General features: G+C 39.9%; 1 protein-coding gene across 5 annotated transcripts in view; it reads left to right on the forward strand.

Annotated features, from left to right (window-relative positions):
- Nucleotides 1–12,727, forward strand: part of trappc9 (trafficking protein particle complex subunit 9) — a 241,430-nt gene that overhangs the window by 18,790 nt on the left and 209,913 nt on the right. For all 5 annotated transcript variants that reach the window (XM_085148881.1, XM_085148882.1, XM_085148878.1 and 2 more), the window contains one exon: nt 6,730–6,873. In XM_085148881.1, coding sequence (XP_085005007.1) covers nt 6,730–6,873 — 144 coding nt within the window. The remainder of the gene's footprint in view (nt 1–6,729; nt 6,874–12,727) is intronic.

Genomic DNA, 12,727 nt, shown 5'->3' on the forward strand with positions numbered 1-12,727 from the left:
CACAGGATTCACAGTGTGTGATTAACAGCAGTGTCAACATATTTAATGGATTAAGCTGATGAAGAGCCTTCATTTCATTACCAGCTTTGCTGTCTTTTCACAAGCACTCTTTCAGGGTGTTCTGTATTCGAACCAACACTTTGTTCAAAGAGAGTCATGGGTGACACCTGACCTGAGCTTTTGTAGACTACTCTGTACGGCCTCCCCTGATAAACTTGCAGACTCTTGACCCTTGCACGCTACAGCCTCTCAGTAGCAAGCACCGTCCATTCAAAAGAAAACAGCGCACAGAACCGTTCAGGGACATCGGTATTCTTGTTGCGATTGGTATTCAAGAGTTGTGGCGAGAGCGGATTTTGCTCTGATAAGCTGTTAATCTTGGGCCTTTTTTCCTTTGTAAATGCACAAAGAAGCTGCATCTTTTAGGTCAAATGCTTGTCCTTTGAGCTGCAGTAGGCAGCATTGGACAGAAGTCCATGATAACATTTCACAAATTGTAGTTAAAGTGGTCTGGAGGAGAGCTGGACTCGATCTGCACTTCATCTGTATTCTTCTGTGTCTAGCCCATGACAAGGGACTTTGACCAAAGCGGCTCTCTTCAGACCCAATCAGGCGAGCACTATAGAGTTGCATGAGGAGGGGGGAAAAAGGATTCCATGTAGAGGCAAATTTCACAGTGAAATAGGTGGACCAAAGCACTCGCACCACAATAGAACAGAGTTACAATCAACATTTCACTAAGGTGTCTGGTTTAATAAGCTTTTAGTTAAAGAATTAAAAAGGTGGTTTTGGCACACATTTCTCCTACAGTGCTGTCAGACACTTGTGACTTGGAAATGTTTTGCTGAGAACAGGTTTGCTTGCTATTTTTCATTCCTTCTTCTTTTAGACTCAAACTTGCTACATAATCTTGATTTTCAAATACCTCATTTTTATCACTACAGTATGTTATGTTTAAATACAGTATTTAATGCAGCATAAAATAATACACATTGATGCCTAGAGCGCTTCCTGCAGGTGGTGGCCCTACAGGAGGGTGGTCCCATGTCCTTTTTTGGGGCTGTGCCCCACCGGGCTCCATGGACTAAGAGCACCCACCCTGGGCCTTGGTCCAGGGTGAACCCTGTCCCAGGGAGGGTGAACTGTTCCCTTGATCTTTTACTCATAGTGGTTTTCTTTGTCTGGTCCCTCACCCAGGACTAAAGCCCCCTGACAACAAAGCTCCTGTGATTCACAAACCATTCCACCACGATAAGGTAGCGATTTGCGGGGAGCCTTCAAAAATTAGCTTTTTAAAAATAACTTGTGCCAGTCATTTTGGAGAACTTGCCCCAATTCTTTTGTGGATTTAGACTTTTTCAGTTCTGTCAATTCTGTCACTGCATGTAATCCCACACTGACTCCATGATGTTAAGATCCAAGCTCTGTGGGGGCCATACCATCTGTTGGTGCAGAATCAATCTGGGACAGATCAGACACCTCCTCGATGATGCTGCATGATGAATTTAAACATCTGAAGTGGTTAAAACCTTTGCCAGAGTCCTGTCTGTACAATCTAGCTATTCTCTCTCTCCTCCCTTTCTTTGATCACATATCAGATATAAAGTTTACTGTTTGGCTTTTGTTAGAGGTAAAAGTAGATGGTTTCTTTGGGGGTAGAGCAAATCATTGAAAAATAAAACAGAAAACATGAGAACAATCCCTATTTCATTATTCTAACTCACTAATACAGGTAGAACTGCAGCGCATTTCTCGGGAGTCAATTAAAATGTATAAATAATAGCATTATTCTATAAGGGCACTTCACTTAAATTAGAATAAGTTTACACAGTTCAACATATGAGCTTCCTAAACAAGTCTTGGAGAAGAACAGTAGATAAAATCCACTGTATTCAAAAACTACTATATAACAGTGTATATAGTGATATAGTGATACTTCATCACTGGGAATTAAAAAAAAAAAAGGGTAATACATTGGTTTGCAAAACCTTGTCTTGCATCCTGAGTGTTTTCGCATCTTTGCTTTTTCAAACCACACATATAATAATCAAGGGGCAGTTGTCACCTTGAAATGGTCCTTTTGGACATTAATGGGTTCTATAATTAGGAAAATAAACACCATTTTTCATGACTGAGACCCAAAACTCATTTACTTAGTATTTAAACTGAGGCCACTGACAAGGAGGGCTTTCCAGTAGATGTTAATACCATTGACTGTACCAGTGGACTTACAATTGGAGGAGTCGCCCCCTGCTGGCCAGTATAAACAATCAAATGCACTTCTTATCTAGCTTTCAGAGCTAGATAATTTTTGTAGTTTTGCCTCAGTACACCATCACAGTATATTGTAAATCAAACAATAATAATAATACATTTTATTTATTAGCGCCTTTCAGACCATCAAGGTCACCTTACAGTAACACGTAAACATACCATAAAAAAACATAAGAAAAATGTGTGTGTGTGTGTGTGTGTATATATATATATATATATATATATATATATATATATATATATATATATATATATATATATATATATATATATATATATATATATATATATATATATATATATATATATATATATATATATAGATAGATAGATAGATAGATAGATAGATAGCAAACATGGTAGATAAAATTTAGACACAAACAGTCATAAAAGTATAAAAGCAAATATTAAAAACTGAGCAAGGTAAAAATGGCCTGAGAGAGATCAGGTGTATGCAATTCTAAACAGATGGGTTTTGAGTAGTGATTTAAAAGTGATGAGACAGTGTGTGGTCCGTAGAGCAAGTGGAAGTGCATTTCAAAGTCTCGGGGCAGAACAACTAAAGGCTCTGAGTCCAATGGTAGTCAGGCGAGCAGGTGGAACTGACAGAAGGGAAGCTGAAGAAGAGCGGCGTGTACGAAGGGGCGAGCATGTATGGAGAAGATCGGATAGATATGGAGGAGCGAGGTTATGAAGCGCTTTGAAAGTGAGACGCAGGATCTTGAAATTGACACGGAGGTGAATTGGGAGCCAATGGAGCTGTTTAAGAACAGGTGTTATAGCAAACAATCAATATGTGATTGGCGTGCAGACTTGGAGCTTTAATGTAATTAGTGTTGTAAAAAATATCAACTGTTAAAAGATAAACAGTTGATAAACAGTTTCATGGCCAGGTGATGCCTTCTGCCGTGTTATTTCATGACAAATGAAGCAGGCATAACACCTGAAGTTGATTCAAAGGCTTGAATTTGTATTTTATAACTTTTCACTGTAATTTTAATATAATTTGAAAATATGAGGCCCAAAGGGATGTTGGTGCAAGTGAGGGAGCGATCATTAGGCTGAAAAACCATCAGAGGGGGAAATAGAATGAATGAGAGAGAAAAGATTTTATGTACTGCTCAGCTTGGCAACAACAAAAAGCAAGAAAGGACAAAAAAGAAGTGCATGATGACAGAAACATTTCTGTGGTAAAGAAAAACAAATTCATAACAACTTGCCAACTCAAGAACACTCTACGACAAGCTGCAAACCAGTGGTTACACGGATTATTATTATTAATAACTTTGTCAGAAAACATCTAAAAGAGCTATCATAGTTCAAGTTATGGAGGGCACTTTATGTTTTATACAAAGTCTATGGTAGTGTGCAGCTGCCTACTTTAACATTTAAGATTAATTTATTGATCGTGATGCAGCATGGGCTCCTAATGATATTATTTGATGTAATCATTTTATACAATGAATAAATACATGCAACAAATGTAGTAGGACATAGATATCTATAATTTGTTTTAAGTATCGAACTAATACTAAAGTAGTAAGTACTAAAACTTTTGCGAGTAGTGACATGTATTAGAACTTTTTGGATTAGCCCTATCACGCTGCAGGCTATATTATTTATCAGATAATTTCATCAAAGACTGTTTCATCAAAATCCTCATAAAACCACCGATAGCACAAACACGGTGGAAAGGGCAAGTTCAGCAATTCTGATCATTTTTGTGTCCCACTGGTTGCTGCCTGGTAACTAAAAGTGGCATTGCTTAAAATGTAACATGCAATAATTTGGCTATTCATAACATAACATAAGTGTCTTCGTTAGTATGTTTGATGACGCTCTGGCCTCGCATAACTTTGAGTAGATATCACCACCTCAAGACGATTTGCCACTGCTGCAGGCTGACGGCTGAACACACAGATTGGATGCCGGATTTGTTGAAGTACCGTTACATATTCTAGCTATACTCTCCCAGCTGACGTACCAATTCCCACAAGGCTGATGGGAAAGTAGGAAATGATGGAAGTAAGCCTTTTAGCAGAAGGGATCAGATGAGAGTTTATAAGGCAATACAGTAGAGCTGCAAGTTCAAAAGAGAAAGAAAATGGGGATCAATAGTGCATTGCAATAAGGCTGCTGTGCCCAGAAACACAGTGGAGCAAATGGCTTTGTAAGTGGTTCATATGCCCTTTCTCACCACGCCTTTCTGCTGGCAGTAATGGGGACACTGCATTTTTCTGTCATCTTTTGTCCTCTCGCTGCTCTGTTGTCATTCTGTTGAATGAATTTTTGGAGTTCTTTCTGTTTGTAATAATTTGGATGCTTATAATTGAGGAGAACAATGGCTCTATGTGCCATCTCATCACCCTACACAGTAGATCTGAGGCAGCTTGAGGGTACAGTGCCTTTTGAGTCAGGTTTACTGCATGACAGTGTGACTGCTTGGCCGTGGCACCACACTCATTATCTTGGTGGTGTGTTAATTGGATTGCCAGACACCTCCAGTTCAGCACTGAAAATACCACAAATGAACACGTTTTTCGTGTTTGAGCGAGAGCGACATGCTCAGAAAATCCAAAGTGTCCTTTGGATTACTGTCCTCCAGATAAGCGCCGTTTTTTTGGCAGACAGGTGGAAGTCAGCTATTTTTAGACTGCTTAGTGGGTGCAGTTTTCATGACAGAAAAAAAAATCCCTTATGAAGGAATGGCATTTGCAGTTTTTTCAGATGGCAGAAGAAGTCAGGATGAATAACAGCCGTGGTAGAAAAATGCTGATAAGTGAAAAGCGTCATGGGCACGATTTGATGTTACTGGAAGTGGTATTTAAGCCGAGGAAACATCAGAGTGTTTACCAAATATCCTCCTTCCTTCCCTCTGGCCCCCACAGCCTCTCCAGTGCATCTACCCTCTAGTTTTTCTTTCCCACTCAGTGAGTCAACAGTAGACAGCTGGGAGTGGAGCAGGGCATCTCGTGGGGGGCTTGAGGGCCTTATGTAACTGTTGGTGTCAAGATAGAATGCTATTAAGATGTCCTGTGGTGCTCTGCAGAAACAAAACACCGGCAGCTAAGATAGCAAGCCAAAGTTTACACATGAATACTTTGAATTGATGGCCTCAGCGAATTAGTTTAAGCTAATTTTGTGCTTGTACAAGACATTTGTGATCAGATCAGAGTTGGAGGAATTTGGCTCAAAATGAGTGCTAATTACTAATTATTCCAGACATCTCAGTAGGTCAGCGTGACCATCTGTTCCTCATGTATCTCGACAACTGACTAATCTGCTTGAAACTTGCCAGGTGTATTTCTGGGACGCGAGGAAGTGTAACGCTGAGTTAAAGTTTGTTTGGATGATTGGTTGTCAGATGTTGGCGTAGTTGTTCTTGTGCTTCCCCAGTTGCTGACTGACTGGTAGATGCTCCACTGTACATATACACACACACACACAGGCATGTTTTTCTCTGTCTTTCTGATTGTTACCCAAAACGAGCCTTTACGGGATTATGAAAAAATAACTTAAAAAAATATTTCTAACATAGCTTGAAAATTAAAAAAAACCCAAAAAAAACAACAACAAAAAAACCCATTGAATATTTCTTGCTTTTTGGTCTTTTGTTTCCTGTGACTTTGAATTTTTCTTGAAGTGAATAACCCTGATTATCTCTTCATCATGGTACCTCTTAGCAGGTGGAAAAATTTGAGGGGGAAAATTAAGATTTAATGCGTTAGAAACAAAAACATGTGCATTGTCCAAAGACATGCATATTAGGTTAACAGGTGATTCTAAAGTAGCCCCAAGTCTGAATGTGGTTTTTCTGTCTTTATGTGTTCACCCTTTGATAGACTGCCGACCAGTCCAGGGTGTACTGTCCTCCTGGTATACTCCTCCATCCAAACCGAGTTGGACAACGGGAGAAAATGAATTGATTGAGTTATAGCCAGTGAAATCCTTAATTTCAATAGGAATATGATAACAAGATATGTTTGATATTATTCCGACAAAAGGATTCAGTGTTATGACCTAACTCTAGCTGACTTTATGACATTTACCTTTTGTGTTTAAAGCTGATCATCCAAAGATTGAAAAACGGCTTTTATTGAGTAACAGGGAGAGATCTTATAGAATATGTTTACAAAGAGTTTATACAGACAGGGTGGGAAATGTGTTAAAAGATAAAGATTAACGAATTAGCATCAGCATAATAAAACTCAACACCGTGCAGACAGATATCAGCATAAAGATCTCAATACAATTTGAAAACAATATGGGAGATGATAATGTGAATGTTTGACATGGGACAACAAAGATTTAGCTGATCTGCGTCAGGCAGAATATGTCTCCGATGCATGTGGACTAATCTGATTTGATATCTGCATAACATTAGATGTCAGCAATGAGCTTTGTCAGCCTTGTAAATCTGACTTTTATTTTGTCATCTCTCTCCCTCTCCCCCAGGTACCCACAGAGGCTGGGCTGCTGTACAGATGCGCCTCCTGCATGAACTGGTTTACGCCTCCCGTCGCATGGGCAACCCGGCCCTGTCTGTGCGCCACCTGTCCTTCCTGCTGCAGACCATGCTGGATTTCCTGTCTGATCAAGGTCAGCTCACAAAAAACAGTCAGGAGGAAACTTGAAATTAAGCCGAACGCACTAATGTTTCATTGCAGAATTGAAAACCTGTGTGGTGCTTTTCAGCTTCATGCCCTGCCTTTAAAAAAAATCTAGATGTCGCCAATCTGTCCCCTGGTGATTGCAGCATAATACCACGAGTTTTAATAGTATGCGATACACAACAAAGCCAGCTTTTTCTTGGCCGGAGTGCAACATTGTGCTCTGACCAGAAATCCTGCGGCAGCAGCCAGGAGATGAAGCTGTGCAAGCCAGACTCTTCACTGGCCACACAAAAGAGGCCAGCGTAATCCCTGGTTGGCTACTATGAGAATGGATGGTGGGAGGGAGAATAAGGGAGATGAGGTGGGAACAAGATGAAGCAGACTCAGAGTATAAAATATTAAATGTTAGCAAAGGGACTTCTGCAGCTCTGCCTAGGGTGTTGCTGGGACAAGCCTTCTTAGAAACAGCTCTGCTGGAAAAAAAATGTCAGTCTACAGCTTTACACACATCAAAGGGCAGAAAAGCCGTGTGATGTAATTACTACTTTGTTGTTGTATCACAAGAAGTGAGCGGGTATTTTCTCCCTGAAGAAAGTGACCTTGTAAGCCGAGTTCTTCAGCAGTGCTTTCTGCTGCACTAAAATACCATTTCATATTTACTTTGTAACTTTTTGGGCTCAGAGCGCTGTCGGGTGGAGTTTTGGTGCCCTCCCTTTGATTGCCTTTACTCCCGTCAGCAGTGTGATATTAAAAGTACCAGGAAGAAGCGAGGTCTTGTGAAATAAGTCCCTTTTGATGTGTGCACATATGTCATATTAGGACAGCAGTTTACAATGTTCTCACTCCAAGTTTGATTCCTGAGCACATGTTCGGTGCATCATCATCATCAAAGTCACTAAACTGTACTTTTAAATGTAGTGAAACTGGACAGAGTGATAAATTAAACCAATTAGATTCATTCAAAGTTATAAAAGCATCTCTGTCTCCCCTGTCTGAACTTCTAAAACAGCCAGTAAAAAGCTTTACTTTATTTTTCAGTATTGTGATGTCTTCTCATGACAAACATGTTGGCATATGTATCAAAAAAGACATGGCACCCATTTCACACATCCTGCCTTTACAAGGGCAAGCAATACCAAGTGTGAAGCATCCAGCTGTATACTATGGAGCTGGCATTGCCCTCAGCTGCTATTGTGTACGCTGCCTGTTTTATGTATTTATTTATTGGATGGGAAGCTTTGACAGTTTAATAAGTGTTATACTGTCTCTCCCTTTTGAAATGAAGTGAAAACTTGTTCTCCTGTGTTTGACTGGTTCAGCTGTTTAGCTAGCAGAGCTGCTAATGCTTTAGCATCTTTTTTGCCATGGCATTTAAAAAAAAACTGAGGCAAAGTGGAAAACTGTTTGCTGGTCAGCAAAAGCTTGTCATTTGTGTTCGCTTAAACCAAAAATTCATTAATGTACAGTACTGTGAAAGCTCCCCAATGTTAATAGACTGCTGTGGGGATGTTTGTTTGTTTTTCCATTTATATGTAAATCACATAGGTGTTCCTATCCTCTAAAGGTTCGTATAGGGCTGTTCGATATAATGATATATATCAGATGATGATATAAAAACGCATGAAAGAGTATGCAGAGTGTTTACGGATGAGAAGCAAAAAAGAGCCGTCAGGTGCTAAAAAAATAAACCTTAGACTCAAACGTTAGAACAGGCTTTTCCCCGCAGCACACCGTGTAATAAATACTCACAAAGAAAACGGTGGGTGTTGCAACCTAGGTCTAAAAATGTGTAGTTTCAGGCATCGGTTAAAACACTGGACTCCAGGTATATGACGCCCAGCTGGACACACTTCTGCTAGCCGAGATTCACAGAATTTACAGAAAATGTAAAATTTTTGTGATTTATATCGTTATGGGATATGTGATTTTGGTCATATCGTACAGCCCTAGGTTCATAACGTTAAAAAGATCTGAGAACCTTTAGATTATGGCTGCTGTCTCTTGGGACGGAGAGTTTGTAGTAAGAAATTCCCTCATTACTTAGTTGTCTCTTCGTAATTTGCAGTAAAGAGCCCTCTATTCTGAATCATGCCTTTAAATCGGTGTGTTGTTTTTAAGTGCAAACGTGTAAAGCAAAGGACACTATTGTTGTCACTGAGTTCACTTACTTTTTATTTCTTTTGATTGATTAAGTTTAAATATGGGCATGCACTTGTACTTCCATTATGTGCCTAATTTGACATGTTATTTCATTTTACCCAACTGGCAGTCTGAACAACAATGTGATAATTGCATTGAATGTTAGGCATTACTGGTGTTTGTATGGCTTCCTAACTGTGTGGCATCCAGAACTTTGGAAAACCTGAAAGTGGGTTTTTGGTTAAGAAATGAAGTCTTATTACTATTTCAAGAGAGTGGGTGAATCACGATGAATGATGATGCAATGTTTTCCTTGTTAAATTTCAGTGACCAGTGAAATTGCCTTGGCAAAAATGCTTCATATCAGTTCCTGAACTGGTACATTGATATTCTTTTCCGAGTTTGCAGACTTGCATCATTAATTCAAAAGGCAGACTGACATTCAGATGTGATTGCCTGCATCAGATTCTCTGAACACGTGTTCTGTTACAGTCATCTTGAAGTTTGTTTTGAGAATTTAAATTGAATTAGCCAGCTGTATTCACATGCATAATTAACACCCAGAACACTGAAATGGGTGCATGGGTACAGCAGTAACTGTTTATATTTAGGCATAAACTTTACTACTTGTATATCATTATCAAGTTTAGTAAGTCAATAATAGTTATGTTTCTCAGTTGTTCAGTGCATGCAAGGATCTTTGACAAATGGAACTTTCTGTGAATGACAAATACACTAAACTACAAAAATAACTGAAGTGAGGCCACTGATGCAACACACCAACTGTCCTGTCTTCTTGAGTTTACAAACAGGAGTTGTCTGAAAGGAGCAGCTACATGACTGATTCAGTCATTAAATGACTGATTTAACAGTGAGTCTGTTGCTCACTGTATGATAAGTGAGATTTCTGTCAGTGCCAATCTGACTGTTCAGATGGATTTTTCATCCATCCATCCAGGGATGGGTCACGGGGGCAGCAGTCTAAGCAGAGAAGCCCAGACCTCCCTCTCCCCGGCCACCTCTTCTAGCTTGTCATGGGGATCACCAAGGCAACAACAGGCTAGCTGAGATATAATCCTGCCAGTGAGACATGCCTGGAACACCTCACTCAGGAGGCTCCCATAAAATAAAATAAAATAAAAGCTGGAAAAGTAGGTGGCAGTAAAAGGAAACAGCGGGAGGAACATTTTGCAACTAAACGGGTTGGTTTTGGATTAGGAACATAATTGGATATAAAGAAACCATCCCAGAGTTTTTCATTATAGATAGAGATGGGTAGAGGTTCACCAGTTTACAAATTGTTGAACAGTCTCAAAATAATGTTTCTCAAAATAAAATTGCTAAAACTTTGATTATCCCATTATCTACTGTACACAACATCACCAGAAAATTCTGAAAATATGGTGAAGTCTCTCCAAGAAACAAGGCCATATTGAATATGTGTGATCTTTTAGCCCCTAGGTGGCAGCACATTAAAAATGGGTATGACTATGTCATGGAAATCACTGCATGGGTTCAGGAACACTAAATCAGAAAGTGTCTGAGAAGACAGTTTGATGTGATATTCAAAAGTGCAGGTTAAAGCTCTGTCATGCAAAGAAGTCACATGTGAACATGATCCAGCTATCTACTGGGGTGGCTGTAGCTCAGGAGGTAGAGCAGGTCACCTACTGATCGGAAGGTTGGTGGTTCGATCCTTGGGTCCTCCAGTCTGCATGTCAAGTATCCTTGGGCAAGATACTAACCCCAAGTTGCTCTCCGATGCATCCATCGGAGTATGAATGTGTGTGAATGTAGTTAGATAGCACTAAGTGTAGATAAAGTGCTTGTGAGAATGGGTGTGATTGGGTGAATGTGGCATGTTGTATAGAGCGCTTTGAGTACTCCGAGAGAGTAGAAAAGCGCTATATAAGAATCAGTTCATTTACTTTGAGCCAATGTGGAAAACTGTTCTGTGATCAGATGAACTGAAATCTGAAATTCCTTTTTTGAAAATGTGAATGCCATGTCATCTGGACTAAAGAGTTAAGGGACCATCCGTATTAATGATGACTCAAAAGCCTGCATCTTCAATGAAATAGGGGTGCATTGGTGCCTATGAAATTGGGGATGTGTCGGAAGTGCTGATTCCTGATTGTGTATTTATTTATTTTTGCATATATATGCAAATCCATCCATTCGCTTCCGCCTATCCTTTTCAGGGTCGCTGGAGCCTATCCCAGCTGTCATAGGGCGAGAGGCGGGGTACACCCTGGACAGGTCGCCAGTCTATCGCAGGGCTAACACACAGGGACAGACAACCATTCGCACTCACATTCACTCGCACATTCACACCTAGTGGCAATTTGGATTATCCAATTAACCTATCCCCACAAGCTGCATGTCTTTGGATGGTGGGAGGAAGCCGGAGTACCCGGAAGGAGCCCACGTAAACACAGGGAGAACATGCAAACTCCACACAGAAAGACCCCGGCCTGATGGTGGAATTGAACTCAGGACCTTCTTGCTGTGCGGCAACAGTGCTGACCACCTTGCCACCGTGCTGCCCCATTTCAAATCATCAACAAATTTTAATATACAGAAAGATAAAATGCACATTTTAAATGAAGATTTCAATTATTAATGACTGTAAGCTATCTAAGTCATTGACAGCTGCCATTCTGGAAAGCCAGTGAACCACAGTGATTATCTGCAAATTGAGAACATTTTGAACAGTGGTGAACTTTCCCAAAAGTGGCTGATCTACCAGAATTACTCCAAGAGCACATGAATGAGTCATCCAGGAGGTCACAAAAGAAGCCTGAACAACATCTCCAGAACTGCAGGCCTCACTTGCCTAACCCATGCTTTTCTGGGTTCTCCATTAGGTCATGGTAGTAGTCAGACTCCATGACTCCATTGGCTGATAAGTAGCGTCAGTTGATGAGTCATTGAGTGTCGTTGTTGTTATTATAATTAGGCCTTTAGATGGGCCAAAGATTGACACCAACATTCATTTTGATCCATCATTATTTTTTGTGCAGGAGCACATTTTTTTTAAAAATCCATCCTTTCGTGACCAAAAATGGTCCCGCCCCAAAAAGTGCTCTAAAAATGTTATATATTAATATTTTTTTTCCACTTTAAATGAGTCAGTCTTAAAACTACTTCTGCTTGAAATATTCATAGCAAGTTTTAATTATATTTTTGTTGTTTTAACCCTTTAAATCCTAGTTTCTTTACATGAGCGAACTGTTTTGATGAGGTAATTTGACCATGGTGTCTTCGACTGAGAAAAGTGTTGAAGAATGCAGAATGCATTTCAAATCACAAGCAGCAATGGTGGCGGTATAAAGTTTTAAAATACCCTGTTTTTCTGTCACCAACTACACTTTTAATAGTGCGATTGTAGTTGCCTAATCTTCAGTCTGGTCAGGTTGTTAACATAGAACATGTTTGCAAAAGTACTCAGATTTTTTCAGAGATGTCACTAGCGCTGCCAACAGTCAGCATGCAGAGCTCACAGCCCCAGTGTTCCATCTTAACAGTTTTTTTCTTCTTCTTCTTTTTCAGTTATTTGTTTGTTTGGTTTTTTTATTCCACTCTCCGTGTTCCACATGTTGCATTCGCAGATTCTCATTTTCACCGAACGATCGTCTCTTTCCGCCTGGTCTTGTGTCTCTGTGCTTTTGTAACATAAAGAATGAGCTGATATATTTCTC

This window comes from Neolamprologus multifasciatus, chromosome 22, assembly GCF_963576455.1.
Source record: "Neolamprologus multifasciatus chromosome 22, fNeoMul1.2, whole genome shotgun sequence".
Taxonomy (NCBI): domain Eukaryota; kingdom Metazoa; phylum Chordata; class Actinopteri; order Cichliformes; family Cichlidae; genus Neolamprologus; species Neolamprologus multifasciatus.